This window comes from Vipera ursinii, assembly GCF_947247035.1.
Source record: "Vipera ursinii genome assembly, chromosome: 6".
Classification (NCBI taxonomy): domain Eukaryota; kingdom Metazoa; phylum Chordata; class Lepidosauria; order Squamata; family Viperidae; genus Vipera; species Vipera ursinii.
The window spans coordinates 50,664,451-50,685,481 of NC_139515.1; the positions used below are offsets into that span (position 1 = coordinate 50,664,451).

The 21,031-nt window shown below is 34.6% G+C and overlaps 1 protein-coding gene across 1 annotated transcript in view; it reads left to right on the plus strand.

Moving 5' to 3' along the window:
• LRRIQ1 (leucine rich repeats and IQ motif containing 1) overlaps positions 1-21,031 on the plus strand; it is a gene marked incomplete at its 5' end in the record, with an annotated part of 112,919 nt that overhangs the window by 33,672 nt on the left and 58,216 nt on the right. Inside the window, 6 exons of the mRNA XM_083365242.1 lie at positions 752-825; positions 2,313-2,406; positions 9,893-10,063; positions 13,759-14,211; positions 18,015-18,213; positions 19,852-19,971. Coding sequence (XP_083221368.1) covers positions 752-825; positions 2,313-2,406; positions 9,893-10,063; positions 13,759-14,211; positions 18,015-18,213; positions 19,852-19,971 — 1,111 coding nt within the window. The remainder of the gene's footprint in view (positions 1-751; positions 826-2,312; positions 2,407-9,892; positions 10,064-13,758; positions 14,212-18,014; positions 18,214-19,851; positions 19,972-21,031) is intronic.

Here is a 21,031-nt window from a genome sequence, read left to right on the forward strand (position 1 = left end):
GGTTGCCCATTACACTCTTTTCTTCTCTTGAAATACTGAATTGAGACATAAGACAGGATGAAAGGATGAAAGGAGTATGAGCATACAGATTATAAAAAAATCTTACAAATTGAGAAACTTTGCAAATGACTTGATGAAGGTTTTAGAAGATCTTTTAAATGGAATTGATGTATCAGAAAAACTAAAAATTTGATACATCAGCAGGTTTTAAGATGAGCAAACAGAAAAGAAAGATGTTGATAAAAAATATAAAAATACAAGATCAAATAGACAGAGAGAGAGAGAGAGAGAGATCTGAACATTCTTATTATATTTTTCACCCGATGGGATTTAAAAAACAGGCAATATCAGGAAAGATGCTATGTAAAATCCTAGGCATGGTACTTGGTCAACGATTTTGCCATTCAAAGTAGCTCTAATTACCCAAGTAAAATAAATCTATTGCAATTCTTGTTAAGAACTTTTTCCTCTAATCTATGGAGTATCTTTAATCATCTCTAAAAAATTATTTCTTCCTTACTTTGAAAGCTGCAGCTCTTATGCAATTGCCGGCACCTTGAAAAATGTTTCCTTGGTACTTAAAGGAAATTTCCATAATTTAAGACAGTTAAGCAATTTATAAGTTGGTAACACATGATGAATCATTGCCTGACTTCTAGCTACACTTGGCCTGTTATATGCCAGCACCCAGAGGGTAGATTTAGTACAAATCTCTATAAAACTCTTGGTTGATTATTTCTTTTTCTTCTAGTTTGACACAACTTGTATCTCTTTGTTCGTATGTATCATTGGAAAAACTAAATATAAGTAACAACTGCTTACTAGGTAAGTTTACAAGATAAATAGGAAAAATTATGTTCAGTTTCCAGTGCCACATTTTAAACCATATGTGAGTTTGATTACTAACGTATATATCAAAAAGGCTAAAAGCTTATTTTTCTCTTCCCATTATATATAAAGTTCAGTTTTGCAGCCAGATTCATGCATTGTTCATTTTTTAACATTGAGCATTTCTGTTAGCTTTAATCATGGCGGAGGTTTACTTTACAGATAGTCCTTAATTTATGACCACTTGCTTAATGACCATTTGAAGTTAAGGCCTTGGAAAGGTCTTTATGGCCTGTAAAGCACTTCCATCCATCATTAAACATGGTGGTGTTCCTCCATCACATGACCATTTCTTGAACACTTGAAAACTGGCTTGCATTTATGACCAATTGCAGCATTCTTCAGTCACATGATCATGATTTACTATTTTTTTATGGTTCTGACAAAAGACATCCATTCAAGAGAATGGATTTGTTTAATGACTGTGTTATTTGGACTTACAACCATATGATTTGCTTAACCACCACCATAAAAACAGATAAAGAATTGCTTAAAAAGCCAGGTTTGGTCACACGGGTGCCTCAACATATGACCACAATGACTTACAACTAAAATTCTGGTTCCAGTTGTGATTTTAATTCAAGGACTACCTGTATTCTATAATATCTAATATTTATAGTGAAAAGAAATTGAGCCAAGGTTTTAATCCTTTTAACTTACTAGTAGACCTTATATATTATGAATTATACAGTAGATAAAATTTAATCTTGATTAAGAACATTTTAAAAGTGGGAAGAAAATATTCTGATTATTCCACGATTCATTCTTCACTCCATAAATATGTTAAAATATATCATATGCTGCTGTTCAGCTTAGAAGACCATTCCCTGTATTCTAAGTTTAATTATCCATTAAATAGATTAAATAATGATTTTTTGTTAAGCCACTTGCCTAAAATTATTTTGTACATATATTTTGCTAATAATTATTACAGAAATGCTATTATACATACAGTTGTTTCATTAATTATTTACATCTTGAAGTGTCTTCATATAAATTTCAAACTTGATGAATGACGTGTCAGTTGAGGAAAGAGTCTGAAGAGTATTCAGTATTTCAAAGATAAATTGTGTATATAGAGCATTTCTGTACAATTAGGATTCCAACAGATTTTTAAAAGGAGACTATTTAATGGAATATTAAATTTGAAACAAAAATATGCCTAATTAGGACCTAGAACCCTCCAATGTCATTTGTTGCATTTTGAATGTTGACATTGCACCAAAGTGGTTCCAATGATTGCAGTATTATTGGAATGGAGTACACTAAAGTAAAATTTAGGGATTTTATTTCATTAGCCATTAAAAATGCTTGAAAGGGTGTTCCCAGACATAAAGATTTCATTGTATTTGATAGTTATTTATTGTGATCCCTGTTAAAATATTTAGAATTATTGATATTTGTTTTGTCCTTAACAAATGCAGACCTGAAGACTCTCATCCAATGTCTTGAAGGCTGTAATAGCCTAAGGGAACTATCCCTACTTGGAAATCCTCTTCTTCAAGAAAACAACTGGAGGTAAATAGATAAGAGAAAGTGGATCTGAATATATTTTTATAAACAAGTGGATAGCTTTATACAGCATTTAATATTATTATTGATATATTAATAGAACAATAGTGGTTTTAGTTAATTTATATTAATATTCCAATAATGGAACTGATTACATTATAGGATAAACATTGGCAAAGTCTTTTCATCTTCCCAAATATTTTCACTTATTTTATGTTTTATAGAAGTAGGTTTCATCAGGGGTTTTCAGTCTTTTTCAAGTCATGGAAACTGTTGGTTAAAAAAATAATAACTCTTGGAACCCTTGATCCCCCAAATGGCAGCCATGATTCTTTTTCACAGGAGAATAAGCCCTACTTCCCCCCCCCAATATTTTAGAAAAAATGCTCTGGATGCCCCTGACTGTGTTTGAGTAAACTTTTTTTTATTATTGTTTGTTGTTGTTAGCTGCAAAGTCGTGTCTGACCCATTGCGACCCTATGGACAACGTTCCTCCAGGCCATCCTGTCCTCTACCATCTTCTGGAGTCCATTTAAACTCACGCCTACTGCTTCAGTGACTCCATCCAGCCACCTCATTCTCTGTCGTCCCCTTCTTCTCTTGCCCTCAACCTTTCCCAGCATTAGGCTCTTCTCCAGTGAGTCCTTCCTTCTCATTAGGTGGCCAAAGTATTTATTTATTTATTTATTTATGTATTTAATTAAATTTCTATACGGCCCTATTCCCGAAAGACTCAGGGCGGTTTACAGGGCAGCATAAAATACAATATAAAAGATAATATAGAATTAAAATACATTAAATTAATTAAGCCCAATTAAAACAATATTTAAAAAGCTAAAACCCCTTCAGTCCAGGCCTGATAGATTGAAAAACCAGGTTTTCAGGTCCCGGCGAAATGAACGCAGATCGGGGGTGGTCCTAAGTTCCACGGGTAAATCATTCCAGAGGGCAGGCATACCCACAGAGAACGCTCTTCCCCTAGGAATAACCCGCCAGCATTCCTTAATCGGTGGTATCCTGAGAAGGCCCTCCCTGTGGGAGAGCACGGGACGAAGGGAGCTTGATGCCGGCAGCAGGTGTTCCCTCAGATAACCTGGACCCAAGCCATTAAGGGCTTTATAGGTCATCACCAGCACCTTGAATCTCACCCGAAGGGCAACCGGAAGCCAATGCAGCTCACGGAGTAGAGGTGTTACATGGGAGTATCGGGAAGCCCCCATCACAACTTCAGGATCTGGCCTTCTAAAGAGCAGTCAGGGTTGATCTCCTCTAGGACTGACCGGTTTGATCGCCTTGCAGTCCAAGGGACTTGCAAGAGTCTTCTCCAGCACCATAGTTCAAAGGCCTCAATTCTTTGGCGCTCAGTCTTTCTTATGGTCCAACTTTCACTGCCATACATTGCAACTGGGAAAACCATAGCCTTAACTATATGCACTTTTGTTGACAGGGTGATATCTCTGCTTTTTAGTGTGCTGTCTAGATTTGCCATGGCTTTCCTCCCCAGGAGCAAGCCTCTTTTAATTTCTTGACTACAGTCTCCATCTGCAGTTATCTTGGAGCTCAGGAAAATAAAATCTGCCACTACCTCCATTTCTTCTCCATCTATTTGCCAGGAATTGAGAGGGCCGGATGCCATGAACTTGGTTTTCTTAATGTTAAGTTTCAACCCAACTTTTGCACTCTCCTTCTTCACCCGCAACAAGAGGCTCTTTAGTATTTCTTCACTTTCTGCCATTAGAGTGCTATCATCTGCATATCTTAGGTTGTTGATATTTCTCCTGGCAATCTTAATTCCAACTTTTGATTCATCTAGCCCTGCCTTTCTCATGATGTGCTCTGCATATAAGTTAAATAGGCAGGGTGACAGTATATAGCCTTGCTGGACTCCTTTCCCAATTTTGAACCAATCAGTGGTTCCGTGTCCAGTTCTCACTGTTGCTTCTTGATCCGCATATAGATTTCTCAAGAGACAAATAAGATGGTCTGGTACTCCCATCTCTTTAAGAACTTGCCACAGTTTGTTGTGATCCACACAATCAAAGGCTTTAACATAGTCAATGAAGCAGAAGTAGATGTTTTTCTGGAACTCTCTAGCTTTCTCCATGATCCAGCGTATGTTGACAATTTGATGTCTAGTTCCTCTGCCTTTTTGAAATCCTGCCTGTACTTCTGGTAGTTCTCGATCCACGTAGTGCTGGAGTCTTGCTTGTAGGATTTTAAGCATAATTTTACTAGCATGTGAAATGAGTGCAATGGTGCGATAGTTTGAACATTCTTTGGCACTGCCTTTCTTTGGAATTGGAATGTAAACTGATCTTTTCCAATCCTGTGGCCACTGTTGAGTTTTCCAAATATGCTGGCAAATTGAGTGTAGCACTTTTACTGCCTCGTCTTTTAAGATTTTGAATAGCTCAGCTGGAATATTGTCACCTCCACTAGCTTTCTTGTTGCTCAGCTTTTCTAAGGCCCACTTCACTTCACATTCTAGGATGTCTGGCTCAAGGTCAGTGAGCACCTCATCGTGGTTATTAGGGACGTTAAGCTCGTTCTTGTATAATTCTTCTGTGTAATTTTGCCACCTCTTCTTAATCTCTTCTGCCTCTGTTACGTCCCTGCCATTTTGGTCCTTTATCATGACCATTTTTGAATGAAACGTTGCCTTCATCTCTCCAATTTTCTTGAAGAGATCTCTAGTCCTCCCTATTCTATTGTTTTATTCTATTTCTTTGCACTGTTCATTTAAGAAGGCATTATTATCTCTTCTAGCTATTCTCTGGAATTCTGCATTCAATTGGGCGTATCTTTCTTTTTCTCCCTTGCCTTTTGCTTCCCTCCTTTCCTCAGCTATTTGCAAAGCTTCCTCAGACAGCCATTTTGCTTTCTTGCATTTCTTTTTCTTTGGGATGGTTTTAGTTGCTACCTCTTGTGCAATGTTGCAAACCTCTGTCCATAGTTTTTGAGGCACTCTGTTTATCAGATCTAATTCCTTAAATCTATTTGTCACCTCTACTGTATATTCTACAGGGAATACCTGGGTGGCCTAGTGCTTTTCCCTACTTTCCTCAGTTTAAGCCTAAACTTTGCAAGAAGAAGCTCATAGTCTGAGCCACAGTCAGCTCCTGGTCTTGTTTTTACTGACTGTATAGAGCTTCTCTATCTTTGGCTGCAGAGCACATAGTCAATCTGATTTCTGTGTTGACCGTCTGGTGATGTCCATGTGGAGAGCCATCTCTTGGGTTGTTGGAAAAGAGTGTTTGCTATGACCATCATATTCTCTTGACAAAATTCTATCACCCTGTGCCCTGCTTCATTTTGTACTCCAAGGCCAAACTTGCCTGTTATTCCGGTTATCTTTTGGCTTCCTACTTTAGCATTCCAATCCCCCATGATGATAAGGACATCATTTTTTGGTGTTAGTTCTATAAGGTCCTGTAGGGCTTCATAGAACTGGTCAACTTCATCCTCTTCACCACCGGTGTTTGGGGCATAGACTTGGACTATTGTGATATTGAATGGTTTGCCTTGGATTCGAACTGAGATCATTCTGTCATTTTGGGGATTGTATCCCAGGATTGCTTTTCCTACTCTTTTACTGACTATGAAGACTACTCCATTTCTTCTGAGGGATTCTTGCCCATAGTAGTATACCTGATGGTCATCTGAATTAAATTTACCCATTCCTGTTCATTTTAGTTCGCTGATTCCTAAGATGTCAATGTTCAGTCTTGTCATCTCTTGTTTGACCACGTCTAGCTTGCCTTGATTCATGGATCTTACATTCCAGGTTCCTATGGAGAAAAAATCTTTACAGTATCGGACTTTCCTTTCACCACCAGATACATCCACAGCTGAGCGTCCTTTCAGCTTTGGCCCAGTTGCTTCATTCTTTCTGGCGCTACTAGTACTAGCCCTCTGCTCTTCCCCAGTAGCATATTGGACATCTTCCGACCTGAGGGGCTCATCTTCCAGTGTCATATCATTTTGACTTTTGGTACTGTTCATAGGGTTTTCATGGCAAAGATACTGGAGTGGGTTGCCATTTCCTTCTCTAGTGGATCATGTTTTGTCAGAACTCTCTGCTATAACCTGTCCATCTTGGGTGGCCCTACACGCCATAGCTCATAGCTTCATTGAATTATGCAAGCCCCTTTGCCACGAGAAGGCATTAATCCATGAAGGGGATCTGATGTAGCAATAGCCTTTTTCTGGAGAGGTTTATGGTAAAATATGAATTTAAGGTAAAAATATAACAACCTGTTACCAGTTGTGGTTGGTTTCTGTAATTATCAAAAACTGATAGTCCTGTAGGATGGAAAAAATATCAGTTGCACTTACTTTTCAGGGTTCTATCACTGGCAGCCTAAAATAGTTATGAAGTATTAATGAGAGCATATTAATTCATATTATTCTTACAACTATAATCATAGTTATACAATTACTGGGGATAGTTTAGAATTACCAACATGTGCAAACTTCAGAAAAGCCAAGGGTTTTGTTTTACTTTTGTCTTGTTTATTAGCTAACTATATTAAATACCTAATGGCAGAGTACATGGAATTATTTACATTTTCCTTCTTTAGAAACTACATATGCTTATTATCACCAGCATTAATATTTGTGTTGTTTTTATTTCACACTAATTATATTTTATTATTTTCTGAATAGAAAAGTTGGAACAACTTATGCTTGATCTCTGCTTTGATGAGAATATTTTAAACAAATTAAGCTCAAATTGTATTAAATATGTATAACAAAATTCAATTTCTATTGGGTTGCTATACATTTGTTTTGTTTTGTTTTGTTTCCTAACCTTTTAAAATTATCCCATTTTAATCATATTTTTCATATTCTATCCATTGATTTATTCATAGTTGGGTGTTAATTCTCTTTTCAGTTATACTTAATATGCATCTAAGCTTTGTTAAGACACTCATAATAGATTCACTCTCCTATATTTAAATTTACTTTAGCTCAGTCTGATCTGATAGCTGTCCAACATAATCTTGGATTGGAATAATCATACATTTTCAACATCTTATATTTATTTTCTTCCTTTGTGTTTTTTTGGGGGGGGGCAGGGGGAGGATGCTAGGCTAATTGTAGAAGGTAGGAAATGGGAAGTAAAAATCAACTCATTTTGAGTTTTTAAAGACTTAGAACTTCCATTTCTGTTTTGCTACAACGGTAACCTTCTTTTGTATCAATTCTGTCCAGTTCAGTATTAACTAGTAAGATTGAAATACAAATTGTCAGATGATTAGCAGCCTTAAGTACTTTACAAATTATTTTTAAGTGGAAGCATTAGTAATAATAAATAGAATCTATTCTTAATAACTTGCCCTGTATTAAGTTCCTGTTTATTTTCATTTCCATTTCTCAAATAATTCAGAGTTCTTTTTTTGCAGCTGGATTGGTCTTCTGCCATTTTCCTCATTTAGCTTTACAGTTTGTTTATACTTATGCTTCCAAATGTTCTGGATTATTTTTCCATTATCTCTTTTCCCCACTGAGATTGGCTAACACAGTTTTCAAAATCTATTTTTCTAAACTTAGTCATTTTAGCTGTGCATATGTGCTTAGGAATTTCATTACTGATTTCAAAGTTAGAAAATATTAAATAAACCTTGAAAGCCTTTAAACCACGGAATCAAAACTCCTTCTCCATTAAATAATACTGATTTCTTGCAAATAACAAAAGAGGAAGTAGAGGAATATTTTTAATTGGCACATTGTTCTTAAATTGATGTATTTTTAATTGGTGTATAATTACTATTCCACCTTAATTCAGTTTAAAATAACTCTTGAAATTCCAGAGTCATCAAGATCCTCCCACACTGCTTGGCCATTTGAGTTTTCATGATCAGAGAAAGATTAATTTATCTAATGGGATAAATTATGGATTTGTTGAATTCAGCATTGACTATAACTTCAAGCAATATGTTTCAATGAACTTTACATAACCCCATGATACCAACAAAGGAATTACTTGTAAAAGTTCCCAATTGGTTTCTTACTTTCATGTCTAGCCAGTGATAATACTGAAGAAGCTGAAATACTGAGAAATCACTTTTTGGAAATTAAACCCTAAGATCTGTTTGAGCATTCCTATGGGGAATATGTTTCATTTGAGTAATGATTAATAGAACCTCTTAAGTGACAGAATATTCACTAGGAAGTTTTCACTAAATGAAATATTGATTCAGCCTTCACTAGCAGAAACCCAGCTGGAAAAACTAGATCTAAGATCCCATGGCTCTAAGAAACCATAGTTTCCAACATTAATCAACTTGATATGGCACCTTTTGAATATCTCGTTATTCAACATTGTCTCCAATATCTCCAGACATATTCACAGTTATTCATTTAACATTACCATCTGACATGTATGCACTTGTGAAAAGGAAATGCAGATTTTAGATTTAATTTTTTTGTTCTGATGTAAAATGGAATTATGATTCTAATGATATATATTGAAGAAGGTATATAAGTCAGCCAAAATTTGAATCCATCATGTTAACTTTGTGGAGCTTAAATATGTGCTTATTTTTCAATTCAATTATTTGGAATTCTTGGCCAGATTTTGTCTATATTTTCTTTAATAATTAATTGTAAAACTTGGCATAAGGGTCTATTCAAGCTAGACTGGAGGTAAAAAGGGTTTAGTTCAAAAAAATATTCCCTAATCTGTAAATCCTTTCCGTGAAATATATTGGACTGAATAGGAATTTTTTCCATTTCCTTTTTCTGAATTGTGTTCTCCTATTGACACTGTTAGGTAGGTTATTTTTATTTAATCCTTACAGAATCATCATTGGAAATAATTCCATAGGCCAGACATGTCAAACTCACAAAAGCACATGACTTTGTGCAACGTATCGGGACTGTTTTGCCATTGCCGGCAATGGGGGGGGCACGACTTCTGTGTGACGCATCCGGACCATGGGTCAGCAGTTTGACACCCCTGCCATAGACCATCAAATGCAACTCACTTTGTATCATCTGTAGGAATCCTATGTAAAATATCCTCAACAAATGTCTAACTAACATCTGTTTGAACACATCCATGAAGGGGAGTCCACCATCTCCTTAGTTAATTGGTTCCATTATTAAACTGTTTTTGCTGTGAGGAAAACATTCATCTGTTTAACTTTAGACATCCCATTTCCTGCAATCTGAGATGATAGAGAACATATTGTATCTTTCTTCTGTGTGACATCCCTTCAGTTACCTGATATACAAAAATCTCATAAATAAACAAGGGTTTATTTAATAATTGGACTAGCTCCAACATCAAGGTGCCACTTTCAGCTGGAGAAGCAAGCATTATCAGCAGTATTTAACCCCATTATTCTTCTCCTTTTAAAATGCCAATTTCTGTTTGATTAAGACATTGCTGCCTTTGTGTTTTGAGGTTGTAGTCATGGATTTTCTATGTAACATGCTTCCTAAAGCTAACTTGTGCTAAAATTATGGTTTCTGTGTCCTTTTAAAGATGCTCCTTACTGAAAAATTTGCCCACTTTGAAAATCCTTAATGATGAAAATGTAAGTTGTGATGCAAAAAAAGTTTATGAAAAAGCCTTGAAGTCAGAAACATTTGCAGCATTTTGTCAAGCTCAGATTCAAGAAATTGTATCACTCAACAAAAAAGCTACAACTAGATTGTAAGTATTTACAATTAATTTCAAGAAAATAATTTTCAAGTTTTTTGTTCCCTGTTGCTTATTATTGATTTAACAATATATACATTTGAATAACAATATGGTAGAAAACTGATGAAAGTCTATTTTAAGTTTTTATTGATTATTAATGGTTTCTGACACCTTTTAGAAATCTAATCAGATGGATATACCCTTCATAGATTTACTTGAAATAAAGTAATCTTTCTTCATTTCTATTGTTTTATATTCGCTAACCATTAGAATTAATTACATGGATACTAAATTAATGACTCTTAATGAAGTCTTGTCAATCTGAACTGCAAAAATCCGGAAGACTCCTAGATATCAGAAAACAGGTGGATTGTAATTTTTTGCTAATATCTGTAGTCGTCTGGATTTTTGCAGCCTGGATCTAGTAACCCTACTTAAAAAGCTTAATTAGTGCTAAATCTATTTCAAGAATATTGAAATATGTGCAACTACTATATGTTGCATATTATAGGTATGAAATTCCTACATGTTCAATTGTAAGTGTATAGTGCCTATATAGAGCATACATGGGCAAATGTACAAATTGAATGAAAACAGAAGCTGAATAATTGTTGAAAAATCCATAAAGAAAACCTTTAAAGTGCTTATTCAAAACATTTCAGTCATCTTGTAATATCACCTTTCTGCATAAAAATACTCTGTAAAGAAATTGTATTTATAGATGGTAGAAGCAATGGTCAGGAGGGTCAGGAGGAAGAACTGCTAGCAAGGCAACAGTCAGATAAAGGTAGGGTGAGCCTCAGGAAAGAATGTAATATGAATAAGCATCTCAGACAAGCTGCTCCTTAGTTCACAAAAAGATAAATGGAGAGGGAGGAGAAGCTTATTCAGCACTGCAACATTCCATTGCTAAAACTTACAATGAAAATAGTAGGGACTTACTTGGTGTTGGTTTCCTAATCTGCTCTAACTTGACAGTAGTAGATTGGAATTTCAATAAGGGAGGTGTTGTTTAATGTGACAGTTTGGTAACAAGAAGTTACCTATGCTGTTTAAATTCATTCTAGTGTTTTTCTTTTTTTTCTTTTTTTATTGAAAAGTTTTACAAAATAGTGTTTTTCTTGAGACCATGTCTGTGATATGTCATACAAAAACTGCTAGTTTTTTTTTAAAAAAAATAGCTGAATATGTGAGTTAATTGAAAATCATTGATGTGTAGATATTGTATTTGGAAATTAGAAGAAGCACTTCTCCAAAAAGGTGACCAAGATTATTTGCTTGTATTTTTTTTTCAAAACTGTACCCAAATTTGCTTTTAAAAATGTAACAAAAATTCTAAACAAAATGAATGGCAAAATATAGGTGTGTATATTTTAATGAAATGTGCTTACTGCCTTGACTTATATAGTGTATATAAAAGGTAGGGTATAAATATAACAACATCTGCCTATCCCAGGTCCTCAAGAAGGACTCAGTAGGTGGATAAAAGTGTCAAATCCAGTTTAATCATCTGGCTGACTATGCAATGAACCATAACAATCATAATCTACATCAGGGATGTCAAACTTCCAGCCCACAGGCTGGAGGCGTCATCCCAAAACTGCGCCCACCCCATTGCTATCAATGAAGAAAAAGCTCCAATAAGTTGCACAACATCATGTGACGTCGCAAGTTTGACATGTCTGATCTAGATTTTAGAATTCAAGCAGACAAGCACCTGCTATAGAATATTCCAGACTTAACTATTATTAATAAGAAAGACAAAACATGGTGAATGTTGCAGTACGTGGAGAAAATCACAAAATACAAAAACCTGGAAATAGAAGTAGAACTACTATAGCAAAAGAAAGAAAAGATAATACCAATAGTAATAAATGCCTTGGATACAATCCCAAAATATCTGGATCACTCCTGAACACCATTGAGATTGACAAATTAGTCAATTGCATCAGTCAAATGAAAAAGGAACTTTACTTGAAACAGCTGGGACAATACTTTTAACAACGCCAAACAACATTACCTACCTATCCGAGGTCTTTGGGAAGGATTCAATAGGTAGATAAAAATGTCAAAGCCAGTATAAACATTAGCTGATTATGCAACAACAATATTAATAATTGCATTCCATAGGGCGCAATGGGATTTTTCCCCCTAAAAAGTCTCCATAAGATTGTAGTTTTAACATTATATTCCTAAAGAACAGTATTTAATCCAACTAACATTTTGGCTGTTTGTCATTTCTTTAAATAAATGAGACCTTGTAGATACAACCTGAAGTAAGTAAACTGCCACATATAATCGTAGCCATGTTTACTAAATTATTTTTTTTACAACAGAGATGTATAGCTAAATTGGGATGTTCCATCCTGGTTTCACATAAAGTGTGCTCGTGTTTAAGAATAATATGCTTTTTAAAATTAATTATTCAGATCTAATAAAAGGTCTGTCAGTTAATCTTCCGACACCTGCTTGAAAACAGCTATGCAAAAATGTACTTCTGCTTCAGTGTTTTGGCTTTCAACAGGCCCTTGTACAGTGGGCTGGAAATAAAAGACCCTAATGGAAGCTGAAACCCTTTTAAACACTCACAATTTAAACAGGTGAAAATGACATAAAAAGCTTATAAAAGGAATTGAAACTGAAGAAATATAAACATTAAAACTCTTTATGAAGTTTAAAGACTTTTTACAAGAAAGAAGGAGCAATAAGAATATTAGCAGATACACCCAGTTATATAGAATTACATAATATTACTGTATTATTTATTTGCCATGGCTTTTATTCTTTGTAGAGATATACACACACACGTATGCTCCCTGTGTGTGTGTGTGTGTGTGTCTTTCAACTGAATTTTCTTCTCTGCAAAGCATTCTGCTCAGAAGTCAAACATTTGTTCTCTCTTAAGTTGGAAAACAATATAGTATATAGTATTTAAGTTGTTCATGCTTTCCTGTTAAATGAAGATATGTTGATTTGTTTGAAATAAAATAATTATCTAATTCACATAAAAATAAATATATATTTATATGTCATATATTTAAATATATAATATTTAATATACTTATTTTAATTAGTATTAATATTTAATTAATATTAAATTTAAATATATAATATAATATTTAATGCTCTAATTAAAAATTAAATCATATTTAATGCTAAATTTTATCTCAGATCACAGTAATTGTGATTGGGCATCAGTAGCACCTAGGAGGGGTATAGAAAAAGAATGTCAGACATCAGCAGCATTGTAGAATTTCAATGAAAATCTTAGCTTTTTTTCCTATATGTATTGTGATATCCCATGGATGCCTCAAAGTGGCAGAGTTCTCAATGAAAAGTTACAATGTCACTTTCAATGGATTGACCCCAAAAGCAAGTTCTTTTCTAGATATTGTCAAAGCCTTACTTGCTGGCCCACCAAAAACAGCAACTAATCTGTCTTGGCCAGAATATAAGAGTTTATCAGTAAAGCTCTCTAGGGTGATAACTATTTCACCAGAGTTGTATTTTAAGATATATTGATGTTTTTTTTATTATTATTTTAAGATATATTTAGAAAAACAATTAGCTAATATATACATAATGCATTTTCATGTTATTAAACTTATAAACCACTCTGGGAGAGCTGTATGCCTGAAATAAATTGTTTTTGTTGTTGTTGTTGTTGTTATTTAGTAATAGATATGTTTAAACTATTCCTTTTCCAGAGATAAATTTTCAGAAGACTCTGTACAGCTCCAGTGTTGGTATTTTAAAAAGGTGATGAAACTTAGTACTGAACATCGCTATGCACATGAGAATGGAGTTCTAAACATTACAAAGACAGAAGAAGCAAAAAAACAGGCAGATCATTTGACTCAAGACTTCATAGAGAAAAATAACTTCTTTACCTCGGGTGTAAAAGAAAATAAGCAGGACTCATTGAATATGCCTGAAAGATGGATTACTTCTGGCCCTACTCACACTGAGCCTATTAACTCCTTCATGACGGTTCCAGAAATAGACAAAAATCAAATATGCAGACAAAAAAATACTCAATATTCTACAAATGACAGTGAGGAGAGCAGTGCATTAATCAGTCCTAAGAAAAACAAATTCAACAGGCAAATTACAACCATTGACAGAGGAAATTACCTTCAACATTTTGACAATTCAAAAAAGTAAGATCAAAGGGTCATTTTTTAAATGGAAATATAACTATATCTCTGTGTAATCTTAAAGCGTCATCACTAAGTACATATACTGTACACTTACTTTGACAGCACATCAGTAATAATAGAAACACTTTAGCAGCATATCATCAGTAAGAAAAAGCAACTATCACGTTGCCTTCAATTTCTATTCTTTCTCTGTTCTGTATAAACATAATTATATGATTGTACTAAGAATATTTCTATAAACATTAGGCTATGCAGTGCATTGAAAATCATTCCATAAAACTTATTAGCATAAACAAATCACCTCTTCCTGAAACATTTAGGAAGCTGAATCTTTTGATGTATAGCAGGCTGGGGAATTCTGGGAGATGAACTCCACATGTCTTAAACTTGCCAAGGTTAAGAAACACTGATGTATGTTGTTGTTAGTTGTGAAGTCGTGTCTGACCCATCACTGACGCCATGGACAACGTTCCTCCAGGCCTTCCTGTCCTCTACCATCTTTTGGAGTCCATTTAACCTCACACCTACTGCTTCAGTGACTCCATCCAGCAACCTTATTCTCTGTCGTCCCCTTCTTCTATTGCCCTCAATACTCTGAAATTTTCAAATGAATTTTTTTTCTCATCCATCTAGAAAGGCTAAAATTTAAATGGGAGACAGCATGCATAAAACAGCACCAATAATCTTTCACCTCTTTATTTGTTTTTTAATTTAACATTCTGTAGAGGAATGCATCTTTTCAAATGAGGATAGGAAAAAATGGATAGTTAGCCAAGATTTGAAGCTCACTTACTTAGTTGTTCAGGCATGTTTCAGGTATGCCTTCCAATCAGATAATATAACTTTTTCAATATTTGAATTCAATAGTGCACAAGTACTCCTGGAATGTAAGGTTTGTTTCCATAATTAAAGATTTGAACCTTACTGCACATTAAAATCTAATCTGATAGTGATAACATCTAAGGCTTTCTGTTCTTATGAGTGAACATTGCATACAAAGCAACTATACTAAAGTAGAGTGAACTGATTTTGAGAACAATATATACTAGTCTACTTTTTTTTCTAGTACATAAACCTATTTCATCAGTAGATAAAACACCCTAGGGCTAAAAACCAAGACAGATGTTTAAAACTTAAAATGCAATGTTATCAGCCATAAAGGAGACAAACTGCTATTTGATCAGTGAAAAAGCAGCATTTTGCTATCTTCTGGTCTAAGCATATAGATCACCCCTAAATTCTACTTTATAGGCAATATATAAAATAGTCTGGTACATTCTTAACAGAAAACTCTTGAAAATATTTTCTAGTTGGCCACTCAACTCATCTGGGATGGATAGGGCACAGATCTACAATCAGAGATGTCCTAAATTTGAAATCTTATGAACTGCTCTCACTTGCCTTCTCACTTTACAGTTTACTGCTGAACAAAGAAAACCTTTGGTGTAGTGATTAAAGCATCAGGATAGAAAGCATAAGTTTTAGTCCCATCTTCAATACAAAGTCAGCTAGGCGAGTTTGGGGCAATCATTTCTCTCATCCCTAGGAGAATGGTGAGAGCAAACCATTTCCAAAAAGTGCTGTCGTGTAAACTGCAGGATCTAGTTAACGTTGTCTTGAAGGCAGAGACAAAAATGATCAGATCAAAGACCGAGTTGCATTTGAATACCTTGTTGCATGTTATGCCTTTGTAAACTGTGAAATGTAGATTGGCCTTTTGGGGATTTTTGAGCTTCAGTGAGTACATTCTATGCATGTGCTTATTGATATTGAGGCAGAAGGTTATTACAAATGCTATTTAATGAGTGATTCAGAAGTTTACACTCTACTTCTGCAGTAGGAACAGAGAAAAGCTTCAGGCCAATAGGAGAGAAACGTACTTTTTTCTGATACTAGTATTAAAAACAAATCAGCCTGTTGTGAATTTTTTCTGGATTTTTGTGACTCAACAAGCTGCAAAAAAAAGTCCCATCAATTCTGGCTTGATTCCTGGAGGCTGCATGGATAAAGGCTGTCATTTGAATCTTTCCCAAACAATAATCGGTCATTCTTCCACAGATATTACGTTTTCCCACCTATCCATCATATTTGTTATTTTCACTTTTTTTCTAATAGAATAGTAGTTCTAGTCTTATCATTCATACACATCAGATGAATTTCTGCTTGTTGCCTCAAGGGAACAGTTGGTCTTTCAGGATCAATTGATTAATTCTTCTTGCAGTTCATAACATCCATAGCAACTATCTCTAGATCCATAATTCAGAGTCATCTGTCTTACCTCTCTGATTCTTTCATAGGTGGACATTTCCACTGGGGAAAAAAAATCAGTGCTTTGAATACTATGATTCTTGTTTTCATAGAAATTTTCCACATTTATTCTTCTCCATATAATTGTTTTCCTGATTATCTCACTGATACACTTCCATTTTTATCTGTTCTTGAGCCCAGTAATACAAAACTAACCTTCATTACTTCAATATCAGCTATATCATGAAGCATGCTAGTTGTCATTACCTTGTCCATATTTTTCATTTTTTAAAAAATTCCATTTATATCCCACCCTTCTCCGAAGACTCAGGGCGGCTTACAAGCTTTACTTTATAAAGTCATTAAAGGTAAAGGTAAAGATTCCCCCGCACATGTGTGCTAGTCATTTCCAACTCTAGGGGCCGGTGCTCATCTCCGTTTCAAAGCCGAAGAGCCAGCGCTTGTCTGAGGATGTCTACGTGGTCATGTGGCTGGCATGACTAGACGCCAAAGGCGCACGGAACGCTGTTACCTTCCCACCGTAGTGGTCCCTATTTTTCTACTTGTATTTTTACGTGCTTTCGAACTGCTAGGTTGGCAGAAGCTGGGACGAGTAACAGGCACTCACTCTGTTATGCGGCACTCGGGATTTCACCCGCCAAACTGCCGACCTTCTGATCGACAAGCTCAGTGTCCTAATCCACTGAGCCACCGCATCATTACTTTCATATAAAAATAGTATTATCTAAAATTAACACTGTAATTACCAATGCTAATTCTAATGACAATTAAAATCCAAAATTATTGTTTAAATACTAATAATTTCCTGTTCTGATTTGACTTCTGATTCTAAGTATCCTATCTTACAATTCTGACTTTTCATATTTGCTGTTAAATAAATTTAACAGGTATGAAGATAATTTGTATCCTTTCCTCACTCTGTTTTGGATTCCCGTTCCAACCTTCCCAGCAAGAATGATCCCACCAAGAACTGCCAAAATCACTCTCAGCATCATTAAGTTTATTATGCATGGAAGAAGCTGTTATCTCCTTAGAATGATTTAACGTATGAATTTAAAATTTCCAATACAAATTTATTTCTAATTAATAATTAGTTTGCATGTGTAATGTAACATGCATCAACCTCCAGTGTCAGCATCAACAGTTATTTGGCATCAAGCAAAATAGCATTATTGTAAAATGCCTGGAAAATAAGTCCCATCAGTCTTCTTTATTCTCCCTACTTCTTTCTTCAATTCTGCATGAATTAATTCTGTAATATTAAAACTTCATTGCATTCAATAGTCTTTTCTCACATGATAGGGAGGATTATTTCACAACAAAGTATACATAAGGAAAAGGACTAAATTGGGCTTTTTGCCAGTGCTCAACTTGTCCTTGGTTTCCAGTAAAAGAACATTTATATTTTTTAGATCTAATCTTTTTTACTTGGTCCACAAATAGTATCCCACGTTTTTTTAAAAAAAGCAATATACAGTACAATTATTGGCACAGCCTATATTTTTTAAGTAATGCTTTTTTTATTTTATTTATAGCTCAGCAGCTATAATTATCCAGTCATGTTGGCAAGGTTATAAAGTTCGGAAAGAGATCAATTTTTATACAAGGCTACATCTGGCAGCAACTGTAATCCAGTCTGCTTGGCGGAGCTACTGCATCAGAAGAAATATTGTCAGCTGTGAAAAAAATAATAATCGTTTCATGGATAGGCATAAAGCTGCTACTATACTTCAGGTTAGTAAGCCAAGGTTGGTAATGCGTGCCCTCTCACCTCCTTTTTGAGAAGTCAGCTAAATGGATTTAAAGGTACTTATTCAAAGAAATAGTAATTAGCTGTTGAATTTATGCAATATAAAGTTGCAAATATGGTATGTTATTCTGGATGGCCCTCCTGTGGCCTTTCAGTAACACAAGTAGTTGGCTTGTATAATTCAAGTCTCTTTTGAGTGATTCCTAATGGGTTACAAGACCATAAGAGCAAGCATCACTCACAGAGATATGTGCAAACCAACATCTTGAGTCATTCTGGTAATGTTAACCTTTAAAGTATACAAAAGTATTTTGTCATTGTTGCGATGATAAAATTGCAGATTGTCTTATATAATCATATTCTATACCCTGACCCTATAAATCAATTATTATATATGGATTTTTCTAGCAAATGTCATTACTTATTTGGAGAAGCAATTCTGTGGCAAAGCAGGTCTCCCAGTGACAAGAACAGAAGAATTACAAATTTAGTGTTTGATTTTTAATTTAATTTCACAGCATATTGAGTTTGAAATATTCTCAAATGCAGCTTCTAAGAGTTTTATGCTAGAAAGTAAATGATTAGATGGTGTGTATATATCTGTGGGGGAGTTATTAAAAATAAATATTTGCAGAAATGTCTAAATGTGTTGAAGATTTAAAAAAAATTATTGAGAAGTTTATTTGAAAGGGATGCGGTGGCTCAGTGGGTTAGGATGCTGAGCCTGTCAATCAGAAGGTCGGCAGTTTGGTGGGTCGAATCCCGAGTGCCGTGTAACAGAGTGAGCGCCTGTTACTCGTCCCAGCTTCTGCCAACCTAGCAGTTTGAAAGCACATAAAAATGCAAGTAGAAAAATAGGGACCACTACGGTGGGAAGATAACAGCGTTCCGTGTGCCTTTGGCGTCTAGTCATGCCGGCCACATGACCACGGAGACGTCCTCGGACAAGCGCTGGCTCTTCGGCTTTGAAACAGAGATGAGCACTGGCCCCTAGAGTTGGAAACAACTAGCACACATGTGCGGTGGAACCTTTACCTTTACCTTATTTGAAAAGTCTACTAGTAGCAGAAATTATTTAAATTTATAAAAGAAGTAATAAAATTAATGCATACATTTATAGGATGCTTACTGTAAGTTAGTGTTCCAGATTTCTCCTGCACATTAGTTTTATTGTATTTTATTTTTCAGCAGAATGAATACACATAAACACACACATACGTGCATATATATATATATATATATATATATATATATATATATATATATATAACACATACATATACATAAACATACACACACATATTTTTCTACACTCGTAGTAGGTCCTGAAGGGATTGTCAAATAATTAATTAGTTGACCTTGGTTTGTAGTTGAAGGAGTTTAGGATTCCAATCTGCTTGCTTGAGTCAAACCTCCAGAGTGTTCTGAGCTCTAGGCATATGCTGATATTTAATTTGTCTTCTAGTTTGAAATGTCACATAAAGTTCAAAAAACAGATTATTAAGCTATTCCTAGGGAAAAAAGAGTCTAAAATGTTTTATCTTTCTAATGGGATAACATAGAGAATCTGGATGTGGACTTGATCTATGGCCTCACATAGCATGCTTTACATTTTTGTTTAGGCACTTTGGAAAGGGTTCCATTTGAGAAAGAAACTAGCCAGTGCTTTGGCAGCTGTTAAAACTCATGAAGTTGAGGATGACTATAAAGAAATCAATGTGGACGAATTTGTGTTTAATGAAGTAAGTAGGTAATGGGATATGACTTTTGATTATCAGTCCTTTGAAATTAGTGAATGCTTAAAATGTTTCAAGTGCAAAAAAAATGTAACATATATTTAAGTCATGTTTAAATAGCTAGAGAAATTACATTTCATATATTCATATGAATATGAATATCATGTTCATATATTTTTTCATATATACTCCTTGCTGTATCCTTCACTAAAAACCTGATTAATTTCATTTCTTTTCTCTAAACTGTATCTACCAGAGTAATATTGTTACATCTATCATAGTGTAATTTACCTTAGCTTTTTTCATATATAAGCTCATTCAAAAAAAACCCAAAGCCTTGTCTTTGGAACACAAATTTTTCAATGTTGATGTCAATAATAATTTCATTTTATAGTTATATAATCAATGCAGTTTAAAATATTGCAAAATTAGCATATTTGAGATAAAATGTACTTCTCTAGTTGGATTGCTCCAATTACTGGTATGAATATTGCACTATTTATAACAGTATTGTTTATTTCATTTTTATGAAAGTTATATAGCGCCATGTTATAATACTTAAGTTTAAGATATTGAAGTATTTATTTCTTCAAACTACTGTCTTTTTTGAGTCCCAAAACTCTTCGTATCCCAAGCACTAAGAGTTTTAGGATGCCTTGTATTTAGACACTGTTTTTTTGAAAGTCATCCTATTATGTAAAAATAAGGACTCTTTTGAGTCATCTTGTTTGTAGGTAACTTCATGAATACATCCATTTAAAGTTTGCTTGTTTGGAAGTTTCTTAGTAGTCTTCCATCTGTATACTAATCAGGACCAACCCTGCTTAGATTTTTAAGATCAGCCAATGTTAGTCAGATGTTGGTGTGTAGTTGTGCCTCCTTTTATGTATTTTTTAAAACATGAATAGTTAAATGTTGGATTAGTGGAATGCAAGTTCAACCAACTGACTGAGTAAACAATTTTAACTCCTGAAAAAAAATCAGTAAATACTATATGTTAAAGAATGTGTTAATTATGTGCCAGTATTAACTTTCATCAGAGCCAATTTGGTATAGTGATTAAGGC